At 49.4% G+C, this 21,377-nt stretch overlaps 1 protein-coding gene across 3 annotated transcripts; it reads right to left on the bottom strand.

The window, feature by feature from the left end:
- Positions 1–2,051: 2,051 nt before the first annotated feature.
- On the bottom strand, positions 2,052–20,730 carry SCAMP4 (secretory carrier membrane protein 4). 3 transcript variants are annotated; one of them, XM_027472057.3, is made up of 8 exons: positions 20,578–20,730; positions 16,965–17,035; positions 16,455–16,508; positions 13,793–13,921; positions 10,581–10,737; positions 7,346–7,447; positions 6,199–6,316; positions 2,052–5,274 (listed from the first exon to the last, which is right to left on the bottom strand). In XM_027472057.3, exons 3-8 carry the CDS (start codon positions 16,459–16,461, stop codon positions 5,098–5,100), a joined length of 690 nt encoding a protein of 229 aa, XP_027327858.1. In that variant the 5' UTR covers positions 16,462–16,508; positions 16,965–17,035; positions 20,578–20,730; the 3' UTR covers positions 2,052–5,097. The 3 variants fall into 3 exon arrangements, with proteins under 3 accessions (XP_027327858.1, XP_005022065.1, XP_038025068.1); XM_005022008.6 differs by lacking the exon at positions 20,578–20,730 and adding an exon at positions 17,128–18,023; XM_038169140.2 differs by lacking the exons at positions 16,965–17,035; positions 20,578–20,730 and adding an exon at positions 16,839–16,938.
- Positions 20,731–21,377: the final 647 nt, after the last annotated feature.

The following is a 21,377-nucleotide window of genomic DNA, read 5'->3' as shown; positions in this document are numbered from 1 at the left end:
CGCTTCACCTCGTCACCCCGCAGCGGTGCTGATGGGCCCTGGCACCGCTCAGCACACGGTGTGTGTGTGTTGAGAGCAGCCTGGGCTCAGCCCCGAGGAGCTGAGCATGGGGTGAAGCTGACGGGTTCCCAGCCTGCTATGGCCCTGGCCTGTGATCCTACAGTGTCTGGGGGCTTTTAGTACTGCATCCCTCTGTGCTGGGGGTGGGAGGGAAGGGGGGAACAAGGTGATTTCCAGCACTTTGAGACTACAGGATTTGTCCAGACATTTGGCTCGATAATTTATCCATCCTCTGGAGCAGGAAACAAGAAAGTAAATAGTTCTGATTTTATTCAAAGTTGGATCTCCAGCATGCCTTAACTTGGCAGGGAATACACAGTGTGCCAGGCGTGGTCTGCAGAGACCTCTACAACTCATGCTATGGAACCGGCTCAGCACAGCGAGTTAGTGAGAAAAGCCAGGGAATTTCTGTTGGGAAAGGATCCAGCTCTGAACCCTGCCCTCCTCCCCAGGGCACGAGTTAATTAGGGCTAATTCACAAGCAGGCAACACAAAAAAAAAGCACTGCTGTAACTCATACAGAGGAAAAAGCTGCTCGGAGCAGGCAATGTAGTGTTTCTCTCGAAGCATTTGCATTCAGGGTCCAGGAAATGGCACCAAAGCGATAGAAATCCATTAAGAATCAGCCAAAAAAAAAAAAAAAGGCCATCCACAGCATCCCATCCCACACAACCACAGGGCTCCAGCTGGAGGAGCAGGAGTGCAAAGGGAAGAGCCCCCACCCCAATGCAGGGGTCTGTGGGACATTTGGGGAGCTCTTTTTGTGCACCCAAGCTCAGTGGTGCAGCCACTGCCCCATCCCCGCTGAACCTTGCCCCCTGCTCCTGCCAAGCCCCTGAGCTCCAGCTCTCGCCCAAGATGTGTGGCAGAGGAAAACCCAAGCACCAGGGACCTGCCCCACTCGTGGCAGCAGCAGGAGGTCAAACCTGCACCTCCTGCAAAGATTTTGAGGGCTTGGAGCAAGAATTTGAGTAAGAGCTGTTTCATCCTCATACTCACCATGTGATGGACACAGCAGCAAGCAGCTGTTGGAAATCCCTGATTTCATACTTCCAGAACACAGCCAGGAGTGGAGAGACGGACATTCAGGGTGCAGACAACCAGCAGCTCCCCAAATGCTATTGAATACCTAAACCAGTCCGTCTGACCCTGCTGCCTTGCTGAATCGTGCTCAGGCCAATACATCAAAGCTGCCATTAACTTTCTGAGAGCCCAGCACAGCCTGGCCGTGGGCAGAGCAGGTGGTATTTGCAGGAGGTGATGCCTGCCTGTCCCGGGCATGCTTGGAGCAAAACAGCTCTGGGAAAAGGTGCTGCTGTGAGATTTTTGTGAACATGAGGACTACACCGTCTCCTGCCAGCGAAGGTGAGATACTAGTGGCTGCAGAGGGGGTACAAGGCTTTGGAGATGAAGAAAAGATTGAGATTAGCAGATACGTGATCAAGCAGCTGAGATGAAATCAGCTCTCCTAGGGTTACAAATCCGCTATGGAGCAGAGCTGGGGTATGAAGCCAGGATAGCATAATTTGGGGCAGTAAATCCAGCTGCACACTAAATAGAGCGATGCAACTCACCTTTGCTGTCAGACAGCCTGTTTGCCCCAGGGATGACGGGATCTTTCCAGGCAGCAAACCAGACAAGGCAGAGGCCAGCACTGCAAAAGGCCAACGTGAACGTGTGCTGCTAAGGAGAGGCCAGGAAGGAGGGTTCAGCCCCGGCGCACCCCATCACCTGCACTTCTCCATAGCTAGGAAATGAGAATAATGGTAACATCGGTGTAAAACACTTGTCAGGCATCTGCAAGAACACAAACTACAGCACGCCAACTCTTGTGGTGGTCCCCAGCACGAGGGTAAGCCTCATCCATAAACGTGCTGTTCTTTTAAGGGGAAAAAAAAAGTGGTGGGAGACTGGAAGAAAATAGAGATTTCGCCATTTCCCTCTGCCAGATAACTCTGGTTACCTAGGAACAGACACACTTCTCTAATGCAGCCAGTTCTTCTCATCAAGCACAGGATGAGCATTTATTGTCTTGTGATCAGAAGAAAAACACAAACAAAAACCAGAGCCCCACAAGTGACACGAAACATCACACACGTACATGCCGCATGATGCCGAATGAAAACAGGAGCCAGGTCCAGGTTAATGGTGTTAAAGAGTCTTAGAAATCTAATGTAAACATTAAAAAACATACAGAGGAGTCGGAAAAAAAAAAAAAAAAGCCACAGCAGTTCAGGCAGTGTGTTGAGTCAACTTTCTGGAATTACGGTTTCTGGCATCGAAGAGGATGGAGGGGGGCGATGTGCTTGGAGATGGCAGCTCCCGTCCTGGGAGGTTTCATTTAAGCTCTTTAGAAATCCCAGGCAGTGTTTGCTAATGGATCATGACATTGGTGTCTGCCTCCAACCATTTTGGTTTGCAGGCTCCTAAGTACACACCCCTCACTGCATCAAGAAGGTTGGAAATGTGAGGATGGGTGCTTTAAAAGAGACCCCCGGGTTATCCAAGGGGAGAAAGAGAAGCTGGACTCAAGAGCCCCCTGGCAACGCTTCTCCTCTTGGTTCAATTGAAATCTTCAACCTGAAACACTAAAAAAGACCACAACTACTGCTGAAAAAAATTTGGCAAAAGGCCGAGGATGGCAGGGGTCAGAGCCAGAGGAGCGTGCTGCACGGGCACCCCATGTCTGGGCCCCCAGCATGGCCACCCTCGAGTGCGGCCCCATTCACCTCACCTTGCTCCCCTGCAGTGAAATCGTATTTCCAGGGAGTTCTTCAACAGGCAGTTCTTTTATCACTCTCTGATGGCAAGCGACAAAGAACACTTAACATTTCACTTGACACAAGACAAAGGCACCTAAAAGCTTGACAACACGACCGGGTTGTATTCTATTAATGAAGGCATCGAGCATTTGTACTTACAAGCACATTGCACACTCGCAAGAAAAAAACAACCTTGTGTTTGGAGCATGAGCCAGAGCCAGCAAAAGGCTGGCTCTGCAGCAGGGGGTCAGTGCTGCTTGTAAACTGAAGTTCGAGGAGGCTCTGACCTCCCATTAATGTTTGCTTTTGCTTTGGCCCTAGTAACAAAGGTGTCATGCAGACTCCAAGCTGTACTTCACTTAGTATTTACAGTAGGACACGGGAAAAGTTAATAGAGTGAATGGGAAGTTTTGCCTGGGGGATGGGGAAGGAAAAGTTCTCCTTCATGAACTAACATTTTATTAGATAAGGCACATGTAGAGACAGTTTTCAAAAGATCACTTGCAAATCAGTTCCACCTAGCAAGGACAACCTCCCTGCCCCTTTCCAGGAGCCAATTTTGCTTTCCAGTTATTTAGTGTGGACATGGAGTGACTCCACTTCCAGTGTAACGCCTCTGGTGTCACCTCCTACAACTGGCCAGGCTCTGGGCCTGACTCTCAGGGTGCCCCACACCTCTCAAGTCTCCAAACTGGAGCACTCTGCCCTTCTCTGTCCATTGAAATTCCCAGAGCTGCAAACATTGAACACTCAACTCCCTATAAAAATATTGGGAACCGAGCTCCCAGTTCTAACAGGTTTGAGAAAGTTCATAGCAGGCTGTTGAAGGAAAGGAAAAGACTGCAGCCTTTGCTGCTTGGATCGTTTTAGGACACAGGGGAATTGGATGGCTCAGGCTCCAGGAGTCCTGATGTACATGCATGAGATGAAGATGAGCGATGAGACTAATGCTAGCTCTCAGGGGAAACAACCCCTCCCAACAGCTTTATCCTCTCTTCAGCTGATTCCTGGGGAAAGGCAAGAACCTCTCTCCCCCTGCTCGTACAGGGAAGGAAATCACTGCTGGCGACGCAGCCACGTACCAGCTCTGCACAGCTAGCGTCAGCTACGAGGACTAACGAGCTTTCTGAGACAACTCACTGCAGAGCGGTTGGATTTTAACTGCGTCGGTAGAAGGCAGAATTCAATTTATCAGTTGTAATGGAATTACTCCCAAACCACGCTGGGGCCCCAGCACTGAGATCAATAGTTAGCTGGCACCCAGCTACTGGCCAGGAGCCCAGAAAAAAAAGGTGTCCCAACAGGACAAGGCGTGTCCAGTACGGCATGTATTGGGTCAGCACAAAAATCCTGACGCCACGTACCTGGAATTTAGATGGCACAGAGATCTTGCGCTGCCTGCCTGGAAAGGGGTGAACGTCACCCAGGCAGCCAGGTCCAAAGCCCAACAGCAGTCAGCTTTTCAATAGTTTCCAGTGGGCTTTGAATCAGGCTTTTAGTGAGCAGTCAGTTTCACAAAATGAGATGAATTTGCATCTCTGCAGCACACGGATCTAGCAAAAACTTTTGGTGGCAGGGAAAGCAAGACTTCTATCATAACAATAGTTCTATAGCCAGGCAAATGAGGACTCTTGTGGACTTAGTATCTGAACAGCACTCACCCGCAGCAAGCGCTGTTATCTAAAGGATTCTTCACCAGAGAGCGCAAGCAAATGAAGCTGTAGATTTTACAAATACCTTCAATATCACTAGTACCAGATAATTCAGGTGTTGCATTTCCCTTTGAGTGAAAAATTCCAGATCATTCATCCGGGAGAGCAAACACCGGTTGCTACTAATGCTCTGATTGTGTTTGCTACAACTACAGACGATTTGGCGGTGTGCTGTGCATGTGATGAAAACTAAGCGGGGAGGCAGGAGAAGGAGCAGTTCTGGTAGTGTTCACCGTCACGGGGAAGCCAGCCTTCTGCACATATGGTCATGAGAGCAGTCCTCAAGCAAGGGCAGTGAACGGTTGGTTCCTCAGTCTGCAACAAGGCAAATACTGGTAACAACAGAAACAAACAAAAACTATCCTTCTGATAAGGCCGTGCAGAGCTCCTGAGGTGGCGTGGGCTGACAGCACACATCTTCTGCAGTGATGAGGAGACAAAAAAACAAGAAAGTCCCCATGAAGACTGGGGTACGTGTAGGGGAATGCAAATGATCTTTTCAAATAACAATAATAAAAGGACCAAAAAAGAAGAGAATCCAGGCAATTTGCAGCTGTTGCTGCTTAAGGCCATTGGTTTCCCGGGGGATAGTTGGGCACTGTGGGATACTCCGGCAGGCTGTTCCCAGAAAAATTGCTGTACTGGGCCTCCCTGCTGGGGGGGTTCCTCCATGCACCGCTGTTCCACTCGTCCTGAGCTTTCTGAAAGCTTCCACCAGCCCCTCGGTAGATCTTGTGAACCTAACGGAGTAAAACAAGAGGAAAAATCAGCAGTGGGTACCTACACCTCTTCCTGAGAAGTCCTATTGTCATTTGGTACTGTGTTTGTTTCTCTCTCTCTGCAAACAGCTGTTTTTCCAAGGGAAAAAAAAAGCACAAAAAAATATAATCACATAATGAAAAGAAGTGCAAATAGATAGTATCAATGCAAGGCTTGAACTTGTCTTAGCCATACACCTGGGATTTAGGCTGGGGATCCCACAGCAACAGTCCATGCAGCAAGGCAGCTAGCCCAGGTCAGTGGGCTGAAAACCCCATAAAACTGTCACTGCTGCTTCAGTGGGGCTGAGGCTGAAGGACTCAGCTGCAGCACATGAAAAAACCTACACCAGGAATCCAGGGGCACTAAAGACCTGGTTTAAATGTCACACCACCAGGCAATGCCTGACGGCACAGGGCAGTGGCGCTAAACATGGTGACAGGGGGCAAAACGCTGCCATGAACCTGTGGCAATCTCCATGATGGCAACTACTCTGAGACAGGGTTTTGTTGGGCTAATTGCCTGTCCTCTTTCCCTTCTATCTTCTGTCCTCCTATGCCATCAGTCTTCTGAAGCTTTGCAGAAGGTCTCATATCCAAATCCAGTGTTCTGCAGACAACCGAGGACCGCTTGCCATCCTGCCACCCTGTCCCTGCTGCAGACGTCTTGAGATGCTTCACCTTTACAGTCCCTTGGCTTAAGTGACATAAAGGAACGTGGAACGGGGAACGCATCCAGCTCAAGCTGTCCTGCATTATCTGCATCAGTCCTCTAAATAGTCTGAGATACACTGACTACACTACAAAACCTTTAGAGGCAGTGATGGTTCACAGTGGCTGTCTGTTCACCTTACTGCAATACGAAACACCAATATTCCAAGTCAGAGAGACACCTGAAGCACCTACCCTTAAAATGCAGATGAGCATTGTGACCGCTGACATTGTAAACATAATGGCAGGAAACAGCATGAACACAGCAGATGCAACGTTGGTGCTAAAGAAAGTAATTGCTGCCAACCACCCGCTGCAAGAAACAAAGAAACAGTATCATTACTGCTCTCTTTTTTAAGCACAATTGTTACCAGAAAGATGGTTTACGCACACACAGAAGTTACAAGGCAGCCTTAAAGCTCCCGAAATCGAAGAAAGAAAAAAAAAAAAAAAAAAAACACAGTGAAGAGGATGGTCAGAGCTAAATGCAGCTCAGACAGGTATTTCCCCTGTATCTCAAATCTGACTCGCCAGCATCCCTTGCTAATCCAGTCTCAGACCTTTAGGGGACAGCCAGCTGCACAGTGAGGTTTCAGGGAGAGAAGATTTATTCCCAGGATGCTTTTGACAGTGCAGAGGTTGTGCAACCAGAGAACAGACCTGGGAACATGGAACATCAGGGTCCTCCCATCTGTAATGCATCTCCCTTCCCTTTGATGGCAACAACCAGACAGGGCAACTTGAGAGCATCAGCAGTTAAAACTAAATGCTGTGCAGAGTCTAGGACTTTCTATTATTTGCAGCTTCAGCAGGAATTGCTCTCAAGTCTCCAGAGACAGAAAGTTAAAATGCCAAATAATTATAACATAACCAGGGACAGACACTAAAATGCTTCCATTTATTTTAGGACAGCTCTCACAATACTTGCTCTATAGGCCAACAGTGAGTCATCACGCACTGTTCAACATGTGCTGCAAATACTTTGAGGGCAATGCTAAGAGAGGATCAGATCAATCTTGAAACTCTCTGGTTAAACAGCAGAAAGGAAGGACGTTACAGGAAGGTGCTAAAAAACAAACAAACAACAAACAGGCAGGTGAAGATATCTGACTTCTGCCAATACAGGAACTTTTGCGATAGCCAGCAATGGGAATAAACAGAATTGTGTACTCCAAGAGCAGATATAATTATGCCACAGAGGAAATCAGAAAGCTTCTTCCACCCCACCCTGTACAGACTCCCACCAGCTCCTCTAATGCTCAGGGAAACAGCCCGTAGGCTGAAACTCTCAGGCACTGGAGCTGAGGGCTCAGCTGTAAGGCTCCAGGTGTGTCCTGCTTACCAAGCTCCCCATCCAGAGAAACCAATCGCCTGCAGGACCGTGAGAAGAAACTGTGCGCCGAAGATGAAGAAAAAAGCCATAAAATTAAACGAGCTGTCTGACCTGCAAAGGAAGGAGAAAGAGGCAGTTAGGAGGACACCGGAACCCTGCATTGCTTCTTGTTAACGTTGGACCCCATCACACACACACGCTCAAGCGTGCTATCTCAGAAAAGTCCCTCAACAGCTATGAACTTTGAGGACAACTCCTCTTTCCCTGGCAGTGAAAGCGCACAGATCCATGAATCATCAGTGCCTAATCTCTTCCAATAAGCCTGGCTCCTGCAATTGCTCTACCGAAGTAATTACATATATGATGACACACGAGGAAAGGCAGTCTCCTGCGGAACACAGAGTGCCCAAATCATTTCTCTGACTGAATGTCTGAAGTCAGTGCTACCAGATACCTGCGCAGCTCGGCCACCAGCAAGCAGGCACAAGAGAGCCCAGACACCAGAGGCAGTTTGCCCATGTGCTAAAAGTGACCCCTGAGCACGAGAGCCCAGCTGGGAAAGTCTCAGTGCCTGCTTGTCATGAAGCTTACACGCCTACAGTTACTAACCCAGCACTGGGACAGAACAGGAGGAAAAATAGCCACACGAGAAGAGGGTGGTACGCTGCTTAGGGAAACACAGAAGTGTGCTTTGCTTTGGCATCTGCACAGACTCCACATCTTCAGAACGTGTACACTGAGAGGGTTCTGACTATGTGAGGTCCTTTTGATTTATGCAGGTGAAATAGGCAGTGTGAGTATAATCCCAAATAGGAAAATGGTCCCAGATCTGTTCATGGTCTCTGGGCGCACTGGGGCACAGCGCTGTTCTGCCACAGGACATCTTTGTCCTATTAAATCAGCTGTGTCGATGAGCCTGCCTTCCACTGTAAGCCCAGGCACAGCTCTGAAACCCTCCAAGCCAGCTGACCTATCATTTTTTATGATATGAGCTATTCCCACTCTCTCAGGAACCCAAAGGGCCCATGATCTACAGAACAGGTTTACAAAAACATTTCAGGAGCTAAAGCAGCAATTTGGTGCAGTAGGGACTTTACAGAAGAGCTTCAGTCATTCCCAGCCCCTGCTCAAACACTGGAAGTACACGTATTATAATGGTCTCCGTAGTTCTAGCCCATAATGTCAAAAGCTGAGGGAGGCAGGACAACAAGCTCCGGCCAAGCCAAAGCCACGAACCCTGCCTACTCTGACACAAGTGGGAAAACCTCCAGCCAGAGCCCGGCTGCTCCTCACGTGCTGATAACATTATCTTCCATCTCCCAAAGAGATGGCTAGAGAGATGCTGTGAGAGAATGAAACCATCCCTGAGAATCCTCGTGATCCTACCTTTCAAACAGCAGCACCTCAGAGTACAGCAATGTGGAAGAAATACTTCAAACATGGCCTGTTCACAGTAGTGCCTGTCATAATCCAATTAACAAAGGATTAGGCTCCAGGCTGAGCCTTCAAACAGATTCTTGCAACTAAGACCTGAAAGGGCTGGAGGAGTCTTCACTTGAAAGGATCTCTGGGAATTAGTGAGGATACACAGAAAAGGTGATTTCTGATCCAGCTTTCTGGTGCAGATTTGCAACAGCTTTGCCCTAGCGCCAAAGCTCTGCAGCTAATTTAATTTTGGATGCAGCTGTATGACGAAGGTTTTACGAAAGCATCCTCACAGCACACGATGCCAGTGTGGAAGGGCTGCGTCTTCCCAAACGCCACAGCGAGCGGACCTGACCTGGCTTTCCAGAACCAGGACGACCTGCAGCCCCAAAACTACCCGCGCTGCCCCACTGCAGTGTTTTTCAAGCCTCTTCTACGACGGACATCAAAGTTGACGATCTCTGGGCTTGCCAGTCTGTCTCTAGGGCTTATTCTTTTTTTAAACTGTGGAAGTCTTTATGCAGAGTAACCTCAGGGACCTTTCCGTATTCAGTTGCATAAACACATACAAACAACATTAAAGAAATAATTAGAAACGGTCCTTGTAAGCCCAGAGGAGGTCAATGAAGACGAGTAATTTTTCCCAGACTTCAGAACGGAAAATGCTCTTTGAACAGAGCTCCAGTCGGCACTTGGAGGCTCTCGGGCTTCTGAACTAGAGATGGGGACAAAACCCCAGACCCAGAGGGCAAGAGTTCAGAGCTGGTATTTCCACATCTTTTAAAACTTTCAGATGAATCCAACGCAGTGGCCTTCCCTTTCAGTCAGAAATAATCCTCCCCTGTACTCCCCCATGTAGTCACCGATATTTAAGCACCTCGGGTGCATTAGCTGCCCAGTGTTGTTAGTACACTAAGTGTAAATTCAGAAGAGCATTTAAGCAACTAACCTAGCATGTGTTAAACAGACAGGACCCCATTTGCCAACTCTCGTATCTGTCAGCTGCTTTTGCTGCTATCTAAAGTAACTCATCACAGAATCTGGTCAATGATCAAAATCCAGAGGATTCTGGTAGTGGGGAACCAGAAGGAGCTTCCCCTTCAGAGTCCAAATCCCTGACTCCAGTGTGGGGTCTGCTGACGACCACAGCGTGGTCTCACTGCGTGTTACCTCCTCTCTGTGCCACCCCTCCCTACACGAGACTGGAAAATGCTTGGGACCTTCACAGCTCTGATGAGCTTTATGCATTAATGTCTGAATAATGCCTTGTGATACACGAGAAGCACGAGCAGATGCAAACAATTATTAATTAAAGTAAAAATGCAGGATGGCTTTAAAGACCTGTGGAGTTTCAGAAGGACTCGCCCTAGTGAACCACTTCTTTATAAAAAGCAAAGCAGCCACGTTGTCAGGTGTCTAGAGACAAAATCCAGAAGAGTACTTGGCTCCTGATAACTTAATAGTCTTCCACCAAAACAGCCCGCAGCAAATCTTTACCAAATCAATACCCACCCTGATGTTATACTGCTATGAGGGTGCTGCTAAGCCTGAGATATTTGGGTGAGATATGAATTTCGTCCTCACAGAAGTGGCAGACTACTCAGTGCTGCTCACCTCCAATCCGAGGAGGCAGGTGACCCTCAGCCCTTCATCTACTATTTAAAAGTCGCCACATTCTTCGCTGAAAACAATTCCGAAGACAATGAGATGTTCAGGTATCAAACCCTTCATCTTTATCCAGCTCTCCAGAGGGGCACTCCTCAGCAACAACACATCTCTCTCCCAGAGGAAGCAAACTGCCTCGTGTGCTCTCACTTACCGAAAGGCTTTGTACGCCGGGCGGAACCAGCAGACGTAGCCACAGGGACTGAAGAGAATAAGCCAGAGGATGGCCAAGCCAAAATTGACCCCAGAGCCTCCTCCGATCCACCAGGCCAGGCACGCAATTATATTCACTACTAGCGTGATGCAGTAAACTGTAAAGAGAGCACAGGAAAGAGCGTGAACTCGTGCTGTTTCACATCGGAGGAGAAATAAACAAACACCCAGCATTATAATAGGAAGGATCCACACCACGGTGGGAAACTCCTGCCCAACAACACGACCGCTCCGAGGGGGTCGCAGCTTTCTGCTGTGAGCCAAGGGGCCGGCAGCACGGACACGCGTCCCCTTCCAGAGGGTGAGGAAACTCCTCTGGGGCCTGCCAAAGGATGGACATCTGGGTGTCAACTGGCGCGACCAGCACAAGGCTCAGCCCGGGACTGTTTTGAACAATGAGCCACCCCCATTTGTAGCATAACCCCTTGATGAGAGCAGAGGGGTGTAAAAATCTGCCGTGCACTCAGCATCCCATTGCTTTGGTCTGTGTGCTTGCTGCCTCAGGAGCTATTAGAGCTAGCAGAGTGCCCTGCAGGGCCTCTCCCCATTTCCCTGGGCCTCTGAGAAAGTCTGGAAGCAGCTTCAGGGCTTGTAAGTGCTGCCTTGAGCAAGGGAATACGCAAACTCCAATCAGGCTGAGAACATGTGAACATAAGGGTGGCTTAAAGGCCCTTTCACATCCCTGTCCCTGCCACTTGGATAAAAAAGAACAGTTGACAACAGATCCCAGAGGGCACCAGCGCCGCACTCAATAACTGTGCAGGAAATGCCTTTGCCACCCCCTTTCTCTGAAGCTCAACTTTACTGCTGCAGTGAGGCTGCACGCTTCCTGGGTTCTGTAGGCTGAGTTCAGTCCCCGTGCCAGGGACTCCCCGCCTTCCCCCTAATACTTGACAGACTCCTGCAGCTGTCCCTGCATCCCCCATGCTCTGCCGGGGTCTAGCAGGCTTAGCCCAATTACAAGCTCAGATTTTGGAAAACAGGTGGTAATTCATAAAATCTTTTGGGGGTAACCCGAACCAATTAGCACAGACAAAGAGAAATGAGAAGGCAGACAGTCCGAACACCAAGAACCCTTCGGTACTGCCTGGGGACGAGGTCACAGTAGGATCGCTTTAGACCCCACTCTCATTTACCAAGTCAAAAATAAATCCCTCAGCTTCTCTTCCCCTGTGGTAAGCAAACGTGCCCTGCCCATTCCTTTCTTTCCTACAAGCTGTGGCTCTGCAGCACGCTTGCACATCTCTGGCTTGGTCTTCTGATGCTTGGTGCCAGCCTTGCCTCTTCCTCCAGTGACTCTTTTCTCTGCCTTCACTCATCTCAGGGGCTGCTAAACAGTTACAAAATTGTGTGGTCACAAAATAATATCGACAATACAGCCAGGAGAATCTAGCTTGTAAGGCATCCTAACCCAGCTGCTTATTCCGACATACAAGTTACGTGAAAACTAAAATAAAACACTGCTACAAAAAATAAATGTTCTCCCTCTTCTAAGTAGCTAACAACAAGGCTTTACATGTGATGGTTTGGATGTATCTTATTACAAGGGGGAAAGAGTTTTAATTATTTAAATTTCATTTACGTAACAATTAGCTGTACTTCTCAGAATTATTATTTCCAGAAGTCAATTGTTTTCCAAAAGTTATCGAGTGAGAAAACAAAACCAAAAACATACCAAGTCGAGAGCACCTACAACACTGGAAGGAGCTTCTGGTTCTCCCTACGTGTCAGGCAGGAGTTTGTTCGCCAGCAGTGGGAGCTCTGGTACAGTTTTCCCCCAAGCCACCATCCATCTTAATAAAATGTTCACATCCAATTAAAGTAATGAGCGTTCAACCTTCTAGCAACGACTTTTATGCTTCTATTTTTAATACTGGCCTTTTCTTCTTTACTGCCTTCCCTCCGTACATATCTCTTGCTCTCTGTCCCGTCCCCAAAAGTCAGGAAGACACCCCCGAAAACTGTGCAGCAGTTGGAAATTTAAAACTCATGGTGAAAATTCCAGGTCTCCCCAGCCGTGCATATGACCAGTTGCCTAAATGGCTGGCACCTCTCCATCCTTCCATTAACTTGACTGAGGGGTGCTTTGTTTAAGGAGAGTCCCACACAAAGGCAGCTTTGCAGCATGCAACATTTAACCAGTTAGTCTGAAGGGACAAGCAGTTTCTTCAGGCAAGAAAATTACAGAGCTCATTTCAGCATCTCTAAATAACGAAAGAACAATGGAGTGATAGATTATGCTATTATTTATGCACACAAATCTCTCTCATACACACATCCTATACATCTGGAATAAAAGCCAGGCTACCAAATGCATATCTGGCAGAAAACAAGCTTTCCTTCAGCGAGAAGGGTAAATGGGATGACAAGCATTTTGGGAAAAAAAGATAAGCACGGCAAAAAGATTTTTAATCTTCCAAAGCATTCCCTGTGGTTCCCTAGGCCTGCCACACCATTTTTCATCCGATTTTATTCCTTGGAGAAGAATGGTCAATTTTCATTACCGGCTTTTGAATCGCTAAGCCAGACAACACCAGCCCAGAGAGCCAGCAGCTCTGCTCCTACAGAATATCAGCAAATCACCAGCTGTGACCAAGAGGATCAACGCCCTTCAGAACAGGGCTGGGAACGTTCTGGGGGCTAAGGGAAGAGGCAGTGTAAGGCTGGAAGGCGCTGCTTCGACGGGGAGGGGAAACCTGGCTGGCACAAACTGGGGTCAGCATTCACAAAGCAAGGTGGGGAGATGGGCAGCAAACAATACAGGTCACGTTAATCTTCTAGCCTTCAATTCTCCTATTCCTCTTATTCTAGGTGAATCAGGAATTACTTTAAAAGGGCTATTTTGGGGGCTGAAATATCACTTGACATTAGAAAAAACAGCAGATACAGTCTGCTCTTCTCTTCCTCGAATTTACTAATAGGCTTTTCTAGCACTGATGCTCTCTCCTTTCTTCAGCAGCAGCTCTGCAACAAAGATTCAAGGCACAGCAGCTTGAAATTTGGTCATACAGGTAAATTATAGCATTCTAAGAGGAATCATTGTTTCTTATCACTTAATCGCAGCCAAAATCTTAAAGCTTTTAAATGATCAAATTCTACGTTTTTCTATTACACACAAACAATCTTCCAGAGCAGGTTTTTTACTCAACTTACAGATCCATACATGGTAGATTCTCTTCACCAGGGCCTGATAATCGATGGGTATTTCATCCGCAAAATTCTGGTAGAAACATGGCTTCAGAGGGATAAACTTGGGGAGCGGTGGGAAGTTATTCACCTTTTCTACAACACAGAACACAGAACAGATTAACTGAATGCAGACACAATCTGGCACAGCTGAACAAGTGTGACATCCTCCACACCTTCCCAGACAGCCCTCCGAGTACGACGGGATTCGTGACAATCGATAAACAAACCAAAAGACACCTTAAAAGAAGTTCAGGGACAAAGCTCCTCAGGAGGTGGGCAGAGGCCAGCAACACCTGGGGGCAACACTGCCCAGAGGTTTTAAGTTAGAAACCCTCAGAAAACCCAAGGAGGAGGAAAGACTGGTGGTCTTCCAGACAAAAGCAGACACAAGCTCTGAGTGGGTGGGCTTGCTGGGGCAAGGCTTAGGCCCTGTAGTAGATACACGCTCGTGACTGTAAAGAAGGCATCCCTAACTGGAATTCAGTACTCAGATGCCATCCAGTTGAGGCAAGGCAAGACATCAGGGATGATTTTGCTTTTATGAGATTCATGAATGTCCCCTTCTTTCTTTCTAAGTCAAGTTTTTATGCAAGGTTAAGACCCAGAGGGGGGAAAAAGAAAAAAGAAAAAAAAAAAAAAAAAGCTTTGCATTCAGATACCATAAATCAGCAAATGCTGACAAAAGCAACACAGTGAAGAACTTACCTTGGGAAGAAATTACATTTTAAAAATCAAGTAATTTAATGCCTAAATCCTCTGTATTTAAGCTGCTGTCAGCTTCTAGACAGATGCACAGACACATCTGTGCAATGCACGTGTGCCTGGATGCGAGTTTCTACATGTTTGGGAATGTTTGCTCTTGCCTTCAAGTCTTGATTAAAGCTTGATTCCAGGGCATTGTGACTAATTGTCTCTCGTCTACTTCAGCCCCAGTAAACAGAATTAAAAACAACCAGAGGAAGAGATGAAGAATGTCCTGGGAAAACCTCCAAATGGCACAGAAGACGAGAGGAAATGTCTGAACAAGAACTGTCAGCACAAGAGTTCCCCTTCTCTTGCCATTATCTCTGTGTGAGAAGACGTTCTGCAGGAGCAGCTTCTTAACTTCATTTGAAGGTTGGCAGGGAAGCGTCTAAAGCTGTATGCCATGCTTCAGGAAAGAAAGTGCTTTATTTCACGCAAAGGAAAGACATGTTCATGCAGAAAATACGATGGGGATAACACCCATTGTGAGTACATAACAATTAAATATGGAAGAATCTCTTAAGTCACCAGCCCAGCTTGATTTTTCAGACCTTTCCTCACGAAAACAAACATTACATCTGCTGCCCCTCCTCACCCGTCACCTCTAAACACATCCTGCATTAATTCAGATGCCGTCTCGGGCTGGCATTAGTTACTGGTTAACGCCTACTGCTAACCACATCACACGGAGCACTGAGTTCCCCTGGCTGCTTTCAAAGTCCATAGGAATTTGGACTTTTTAGCGCTAACTTTCGGTAAGTTATGAACACCTCGTGGGCTTTCTCCTGGACAATTTGTCTCAGATGTCCGTAAAAGAACCTAACAGTGCTGGATCAAGGGAAACAAAGAGGGTGCAGCCCATAAAGCTGAAGAGTCAGCTCTCTAGGGAAGTCAGCGAGACCAAGGTTAACTGACCACAGTAAGAGAGGATTCTTTAACAATGCTTTTTAGGAGGGACGTGGAAATTTTGTTCTGTCCCTCTTCAACAGAAGATGCAGCTTCAGTTCAGCTCTGTTCCATTTTCTCCCTCCTTCAGTACAGATCTCTCACCAACAATAAAGCTGTTGCCAGCCTCTAGTGCAGAAGGCCCCAAATGATGGGGCAAAAACCAGCTGGCCTTCTGGGCACCAGCCACTGCAATTTTCAAGCTCATAAAGTACTTCCATACCGGTTTGCTTGATACAGAAGTATCGGGATTGCACCTCTTTGTGGCTGCCCAGCTCCAAGAAGCCAGGTGACTGCTTTCTCCTATCCAAAGACCCGTGTAGTTTTCCAGTGTTCTGGGTTATTCCCAAGAAAAGACAAAGAAATCAAATGAAAATATCCACTTTCATGTCTGACTGCGTTACTTGGAGTGCTCCAGCACTCATATCAAGGCTTGGATCAACACGTTACATAAGCAAGCACAATCCATGCTTTCAAAAACGAAACCTTATTAGCAATGAACAGCAGCTGGGTGCAAGTCCTGGACTTTGGCTTATTTTAAAAAAAGTTAGGAGGAATCTTGTTACTAGTTTAACTGCAAGTAAAATTAAACTGTATCAAAACTGACAGCACAGCTAGGAACACTACAGAAAGTTGTTTAGCCTCTGAAAGGAAGGAACTGCTCTCGTTTTATTATTAAATTCCATCCTCATCAAACTTTCAAAAAAGTCACACCTAAGTCTTTAATGCTAGACCAGTAACCTCTGCTAGCAAACCTACACAAAAAGGAACATGAGCAGGGGAGAAAAAAAGAAGAAGCTTTAGGGATCACTAAGATCTCAGAAAGCAAAGTGCATGTGAATGAATTACTAATGAATTGCAGCCATCATGGCATACTAGAAAACATTGTCTGAAACCATTTTTCTCTCTCCATTGCCATAGTTTGAGGTGCCCTTACCTGCCATTTCTGTTAAGTGCTCCCTGGCGAAGTTTCAGACAGACAGCAAGAGATCTATGGGAGGAAAAAAAAAAAAAAAAAAAAAAAGAGAAAGGAAAAAAAAAAGAAAAAAAAATCAGGCCAGCATATATCACTAACCAGCACCAAAAAAAGCTATTAAAATTAGGAGCATCTCTGCACAGTGCTTAACCCACTGCAAGCCCAGGGTTCCCATACAAACCACTAAAGACTGCACAAATTTGGCACGCTGGAACCTTACAGAAAGGCTCCTGGCTTCTCCTTGTTTGTACAGAGCTCCCCTGGAAGCAACTCATCCTGTACAAAACTGTCAACGGTTTTGGTGCTTGTCTTATTCAGCAGCAAACAAACGTGCTCCGAGGGTACCTGGCAAAGGCTGAGGCTGCACAGACGGCCGCTGCCAGGACACGTGCACCTTCCAGCTGAGGCAGACAGCTCCGGTTGGGACCCAGCAAAGCGCACGTGCTGGAAGAGAAACTGGTACCAACTCACCAGACTTAACGCCTCATTTAGGTGCTGAGATGATTTGCTGGCTCCCGGCTCCCCACGGATCGTCCCAGCTCCTGAAACAACCGGATGATTGCTGTTAGCTGGGAAGTAAAGTGCTGCTGCTCGGCGCATCAGCTGGTACACGCAGCCTGACATCCTTCCTTACCGTGATAATTCCGCACGCCCGTATTGTGAGGCAGATTTAGTCTTCCTGTTACCACACCACTGAACACCACTGTGATTATGGAGAAATCAAATCCTGTGAAGTTTGCTCCATGCCAGGCGCTTTGCTGATGTGGGCAGCGCTGGTGGCACAGACAGAAGCCACAGACGGGTCTGCACTGAGCAGCCTCTTCACTTCTCCTCACTTCAGGACAACCACCGCGTGCCCACACCTGCAAATTCCAGGCTGACAACAAGGCACATGGCAGAACAACCCTCCAAGAGGGTATTTCGGGGTCTGTGAACAACTCTCAAGAACGAAGGCAGTACAGACTAAAAACCGCCCCTCCAAAAACACAGCAAAGGGCACTGGGGTCAGCACAGCTGCTCCGGAGCCAGAGCTCTCAGGATTTCCAGCAGCTCCTTCCCCTTCTCTGCACCTCCGTGCTGTCCTCCCGTGTTCATGCTCCAGAGGGTGCAGATTTCACATGGGTGCAATTATTTTGTGGGGGCTGCAATCCGTTTCCTTTTTATTTGACCTACTGTAGCACAGCCCCCGGTGGTGACAGCAGCACTGGAACAGAACAGGACCTGCACGGGACACCAACTCCTCCTGCACACGGGCTGCAGGTACGCGCTATCTCAGTTATGTCAACGTCGAGGAAAACACATTTCTCTGCCCGTGCAGTCTAAAGAAAGCAACAGCGTGGGGACAGGAAGGCTGCGTAAATCACGAGCCTGTCGGGCTGCGAGCCCCTCGCTAGAGGCTTGCACAATGGGGCCCCAGCGCAGCCGAAGCCTCCGGGCTTTCCCACAATACAAACAGCCACCATCCAGAGTCTGGCAGGCGTTTTGTAACTTCGAAAATGATTTAGAAAGGCTTTGCCTCCTTTTTCATTTTTTTTTTTAAAATGTGTGAATAGAAAATAAATACGAGGACAGTTCGGAGCACAATTAGGGCTTCACCCCACCCAGCTGCAGCTGCTCCCAGCTGAGATCCGTAAATTCTGGGGGAAGAGCAAATTACAGACAAACACCAGTTATGCCAACACACGAAGAGAAAGGAATCGCCGGTGCTGCTGCCCTGGGAGGAGGGAGTTTTCCCCCACGGACACCCATGGCAGCAAGCTCAAACCTTCCCCGGGCATGGACTCAGACCTCAAGATCCAACCCAACACCATTTTTTGTTCAGAGGCTGAGATCCGCTTGCACACAAGTCACATTTTTCCCATTTCCCCAGCTTAGCAGTTAATTTTGGCAAGATTTCTGCAAACTGGATTGCAGGGTCTTGGGATAACAGGCCTCAGAGTCACAGTCAGGGAAGAAGTCTTGTGTTTGCCAAGGGAGGACAGTGCTCGACTCTGACGGCCAGTGACTGACTGAGATGGAAAATTTCACTGCGCAGCCTCAATATCCTCAAGACAAGCTCCAGTTGCAAGAGCCACGCACAAGGAAACAGATAAACAGGTACAGATACACAAGGATTATCCAACCGCCCGTGAATTTCTTGTGGAAGATAGCACATACAAACGAGCTTTCTATTCACAGGAGTGCTTTCAATTTAATTGGAAATAGATAAAAATCAATGTCCTGCGCTCTGCCGCAGTGATTCTTCACACAAAATCTATTTGTGGGAGGAAAAAAAACACACTAAGGAAACTGTGGTGTGAAGTGAACTTCCTTTTTCCACTGTGCTCATACACAGTCAATGAATAGCTCCCAAGTTTACAGACCGGCTCACATGACTCTCAAAGGCCCGTCGGAGGCTTTTCTTCATCTGTATTTCAGAGACAAAAACGCCCGCTGTCACTCCAGCAGGCAGCATTTTCCTTTTTCACCAAGACACGTATGCGAGCAGCGCCAGTTTTTTAGGAAGCACACCCCAAGATCACCCCGATATCAAAGTAGGAATCGTCATCTCTGGTAAGGGAAAGCGTGGCGCAGGAACCCCCGGGGTTCCTGTTTGAGGCACGTTACCTGACTGCAGGTCTATTTCTGTTCCAGCCCGTGGTTTGACATAACATTTATTCTGCCTATATTACAGTAACTGATTCTAAAAGGTTTTTTTATTCCCCATTATTTGCTTCTTTCTCTAAAAGGAGAGAAGAGGGCTAAGGGAAATAAATAAGGGGGAGGCCAGAAGAAGGGTGCTGGCTGGGCAGTGGGAGAGCTGACCCTGGGTTCCTGCTTTGCCCCAACCCCAGGTGAGCTGCAGCGAGCCACCAGGACCAGCCTCACTGCAGGACCCCGGCTCCTCTCCTGCCATCTGCACGCGTCCCAGACAAACCCCGAAGTGCCTCACATCCCAGGCTTTCTCTAGGAATATTTGCCAGCTGATGGAGCCCTGCTGTCGGACATTCTCTGGGCCGCTTTGTTTTCTTCCTGATTTGATGACACGCGAGCTTCTACGCAGACCCGTACCCAAGAGTTGAACCCGAAGCAAAGCGAGTGGCAGGGTCCCTGTGTATCAGTGGCAGCAGAACTTGCTGATGCTCCCTCATAACGCAGTTACCCCGCAGAGTAAGCGGGCTTCAGGGGTGGAGTAGAGGCTAAGGAGACTTATGTACAATGTGTGTCTCCTTAAAACGCTTCGGGCTCACTGTGGTGAGCAGGGCCGTGACCTGGCATCAGGCTTCCTGAGGCCACCTCGTGCTGCAGGCCAGCAGCCCCCAGCCAGCTCAGCAGAGCCAGGAGCTAAAAGCAAGGGCACCCCGCAGAGACCCCCAGGCCAGGGAAGGAACCAACACCGGTGACCCTGAGACAGGCAAGTGCCTCGTTCCCATCCCCTCCCAGCTGCGTTTAACAAAAAGCGGGGGCTCTGCGCTGGTTTTGAAGAGAAAAGGCTTTTCTCAGGGCATCACTCTGCAAGGCACCAAAGCGCCTGGCCCAGCTTCACACAGGCAGACCCCGCACAGCTGCCACAGCCCCTGCCTGGCACCACGTCCCCCCCCCTCCAGCGCTGCCACCCCACGGCCACAGCCTCGCGTGGGACAGGGAGGGACAAATCCGGCTCCAAACCTCACGCCAAGGCCACCCGGCACCAGGGGGAGCGGGGAAACCGCTCCCGGCAGCGCTGCTGCAGGGCCCACACGAGGCCCGCTGCGGGATCGGGCTCCGAGCGAGGAGGGGGGGGGGGGGGGGGGGGAGCCCCCGGGGGCCGCGGGGATTTGCCAGGAGCTGAGGTGGGGGCAGCACCGAGGGGGGGGGGGGGGGCCGGGACACAGAGCGCCAGGGACAGCCCCTGAGGCACCGCCCCGCGCCACAGCCCCCGAGCTGGGAAATGCTCCCGAAAAACGAAATCCAGAGGGGAGAAAACGCCCCGCGCGGGGCTGCCCCCCCCCAGCCGGCCCCGGGCTCGCTCCTCACCCACACGGCCCCTGCAGCTCGCCCCCCCCCTTCATGTCCCCCCCGCCCCCTCCCGTCCCTGTCCCCCCCTCCCCGTCCCGGCTCTCACCGTGCCCCCCTCCAGGCGCTGCGGCCCGGGCCAGCTCCCCCGAGCCCTGCTTGGCTCCGCGGGGCGCGCTGGGAAGCAGAGTCCCGCCGGGCGCCGCCGCCATGGCGCTCAGCGGGGCCGCGGACTACAACTCCCAGCATGCCCCGCGCCGAGCCCGTCACGTGACGGGGAGAGCCGGGGCCGGGGCGGGGGCTGAGGCGAGGCTGAACGCGCTACGGGGAAGGGAGAGGGACCAAATTGCAAAGGGGGGGGCGTTGCTGGGGGGGGTCCCTCACCCCTCACCCCCTGTCCCTGTCGCCACGGCGAGGCCCCGCGCGAGTTGTGGCCGCCAGCTGTAGGCAGAAGCACCTGGAGCACCTCTCCGTCCACAGCATCGCCCCCCAGCCCCCCATTAAACCCCCGCTGCGCAGCAGAAACGTTTCATTTTCACACAAACACGGCTGGGTTGGGACGGGCGGCGTGGCCCAGGACACGGCAGCGTCCTCGGCGTGCCCAAATCCCGCGGGGAGCTCAGCCCCCCCGAGCCTGTGGGGATCAGGCCCTGAGGTGCAGCCCGGTCCGCACAGGTTCAGACACCAAAATCCAAAGGGTTTTGCTTCTTGTTCATGCTGACAGAGACCAGAAGCTCGGTGGAAGTTAATCTTGTAACTTCAGTAGCCTTTTTTTAGTTAGATTGGCCGGGCTGACTAACGGCGAACGCCACGTTTTATTTCCTGGATCAGTTACACCGTGTGGAGGTGATAGCTGGACTCAGGCCCCAGGGCTGTGCAGTCGCTCAGGAGGCTGCTATTTATAACATC

This window comes from Anas platyrhynchos, chromosome 29 (assembly GCF_047663525.1).
Source record: "Anas platyrhynchos isolate ZD024472 breed Pekin duck chromosome 29, IASCAAS_PekinDuck_T2T, whole genome shotgun sequence".
NCBI classification, from domain to species: Eukaryota; Metazoa; Chordata; class Aves; order Anseriformes; family Anatidae; genus Anas; species Anas platyrhynchos.
Note: the sequence above shows the minus strand (reverse complement) of the source record. Positions and strands in the feature narration are given on the sequence as shown.

What these genes read in the sequence shown, in the direction of transcription:
- SCAMP4 (XM_027472057.3), bottom strand. An exon ending in AATCTACCATGTATGGATCT is followed by an intron (nt 10,738 to 13,792) that starts GTAAGTTGAGTA and finishes CTCTCTTTACAG; the next exon opens with TTTACTGCATCACGCTAGTA. An exon ending in TGCTCATCTGCATTTTAAGG is followed by an intron (nt 5,275 to 6,198) that starts GTAGGTGCTTCA and finishes TTACTCCGTTAG; the next exon opens with GTTCACAAGATCTACCGAGG.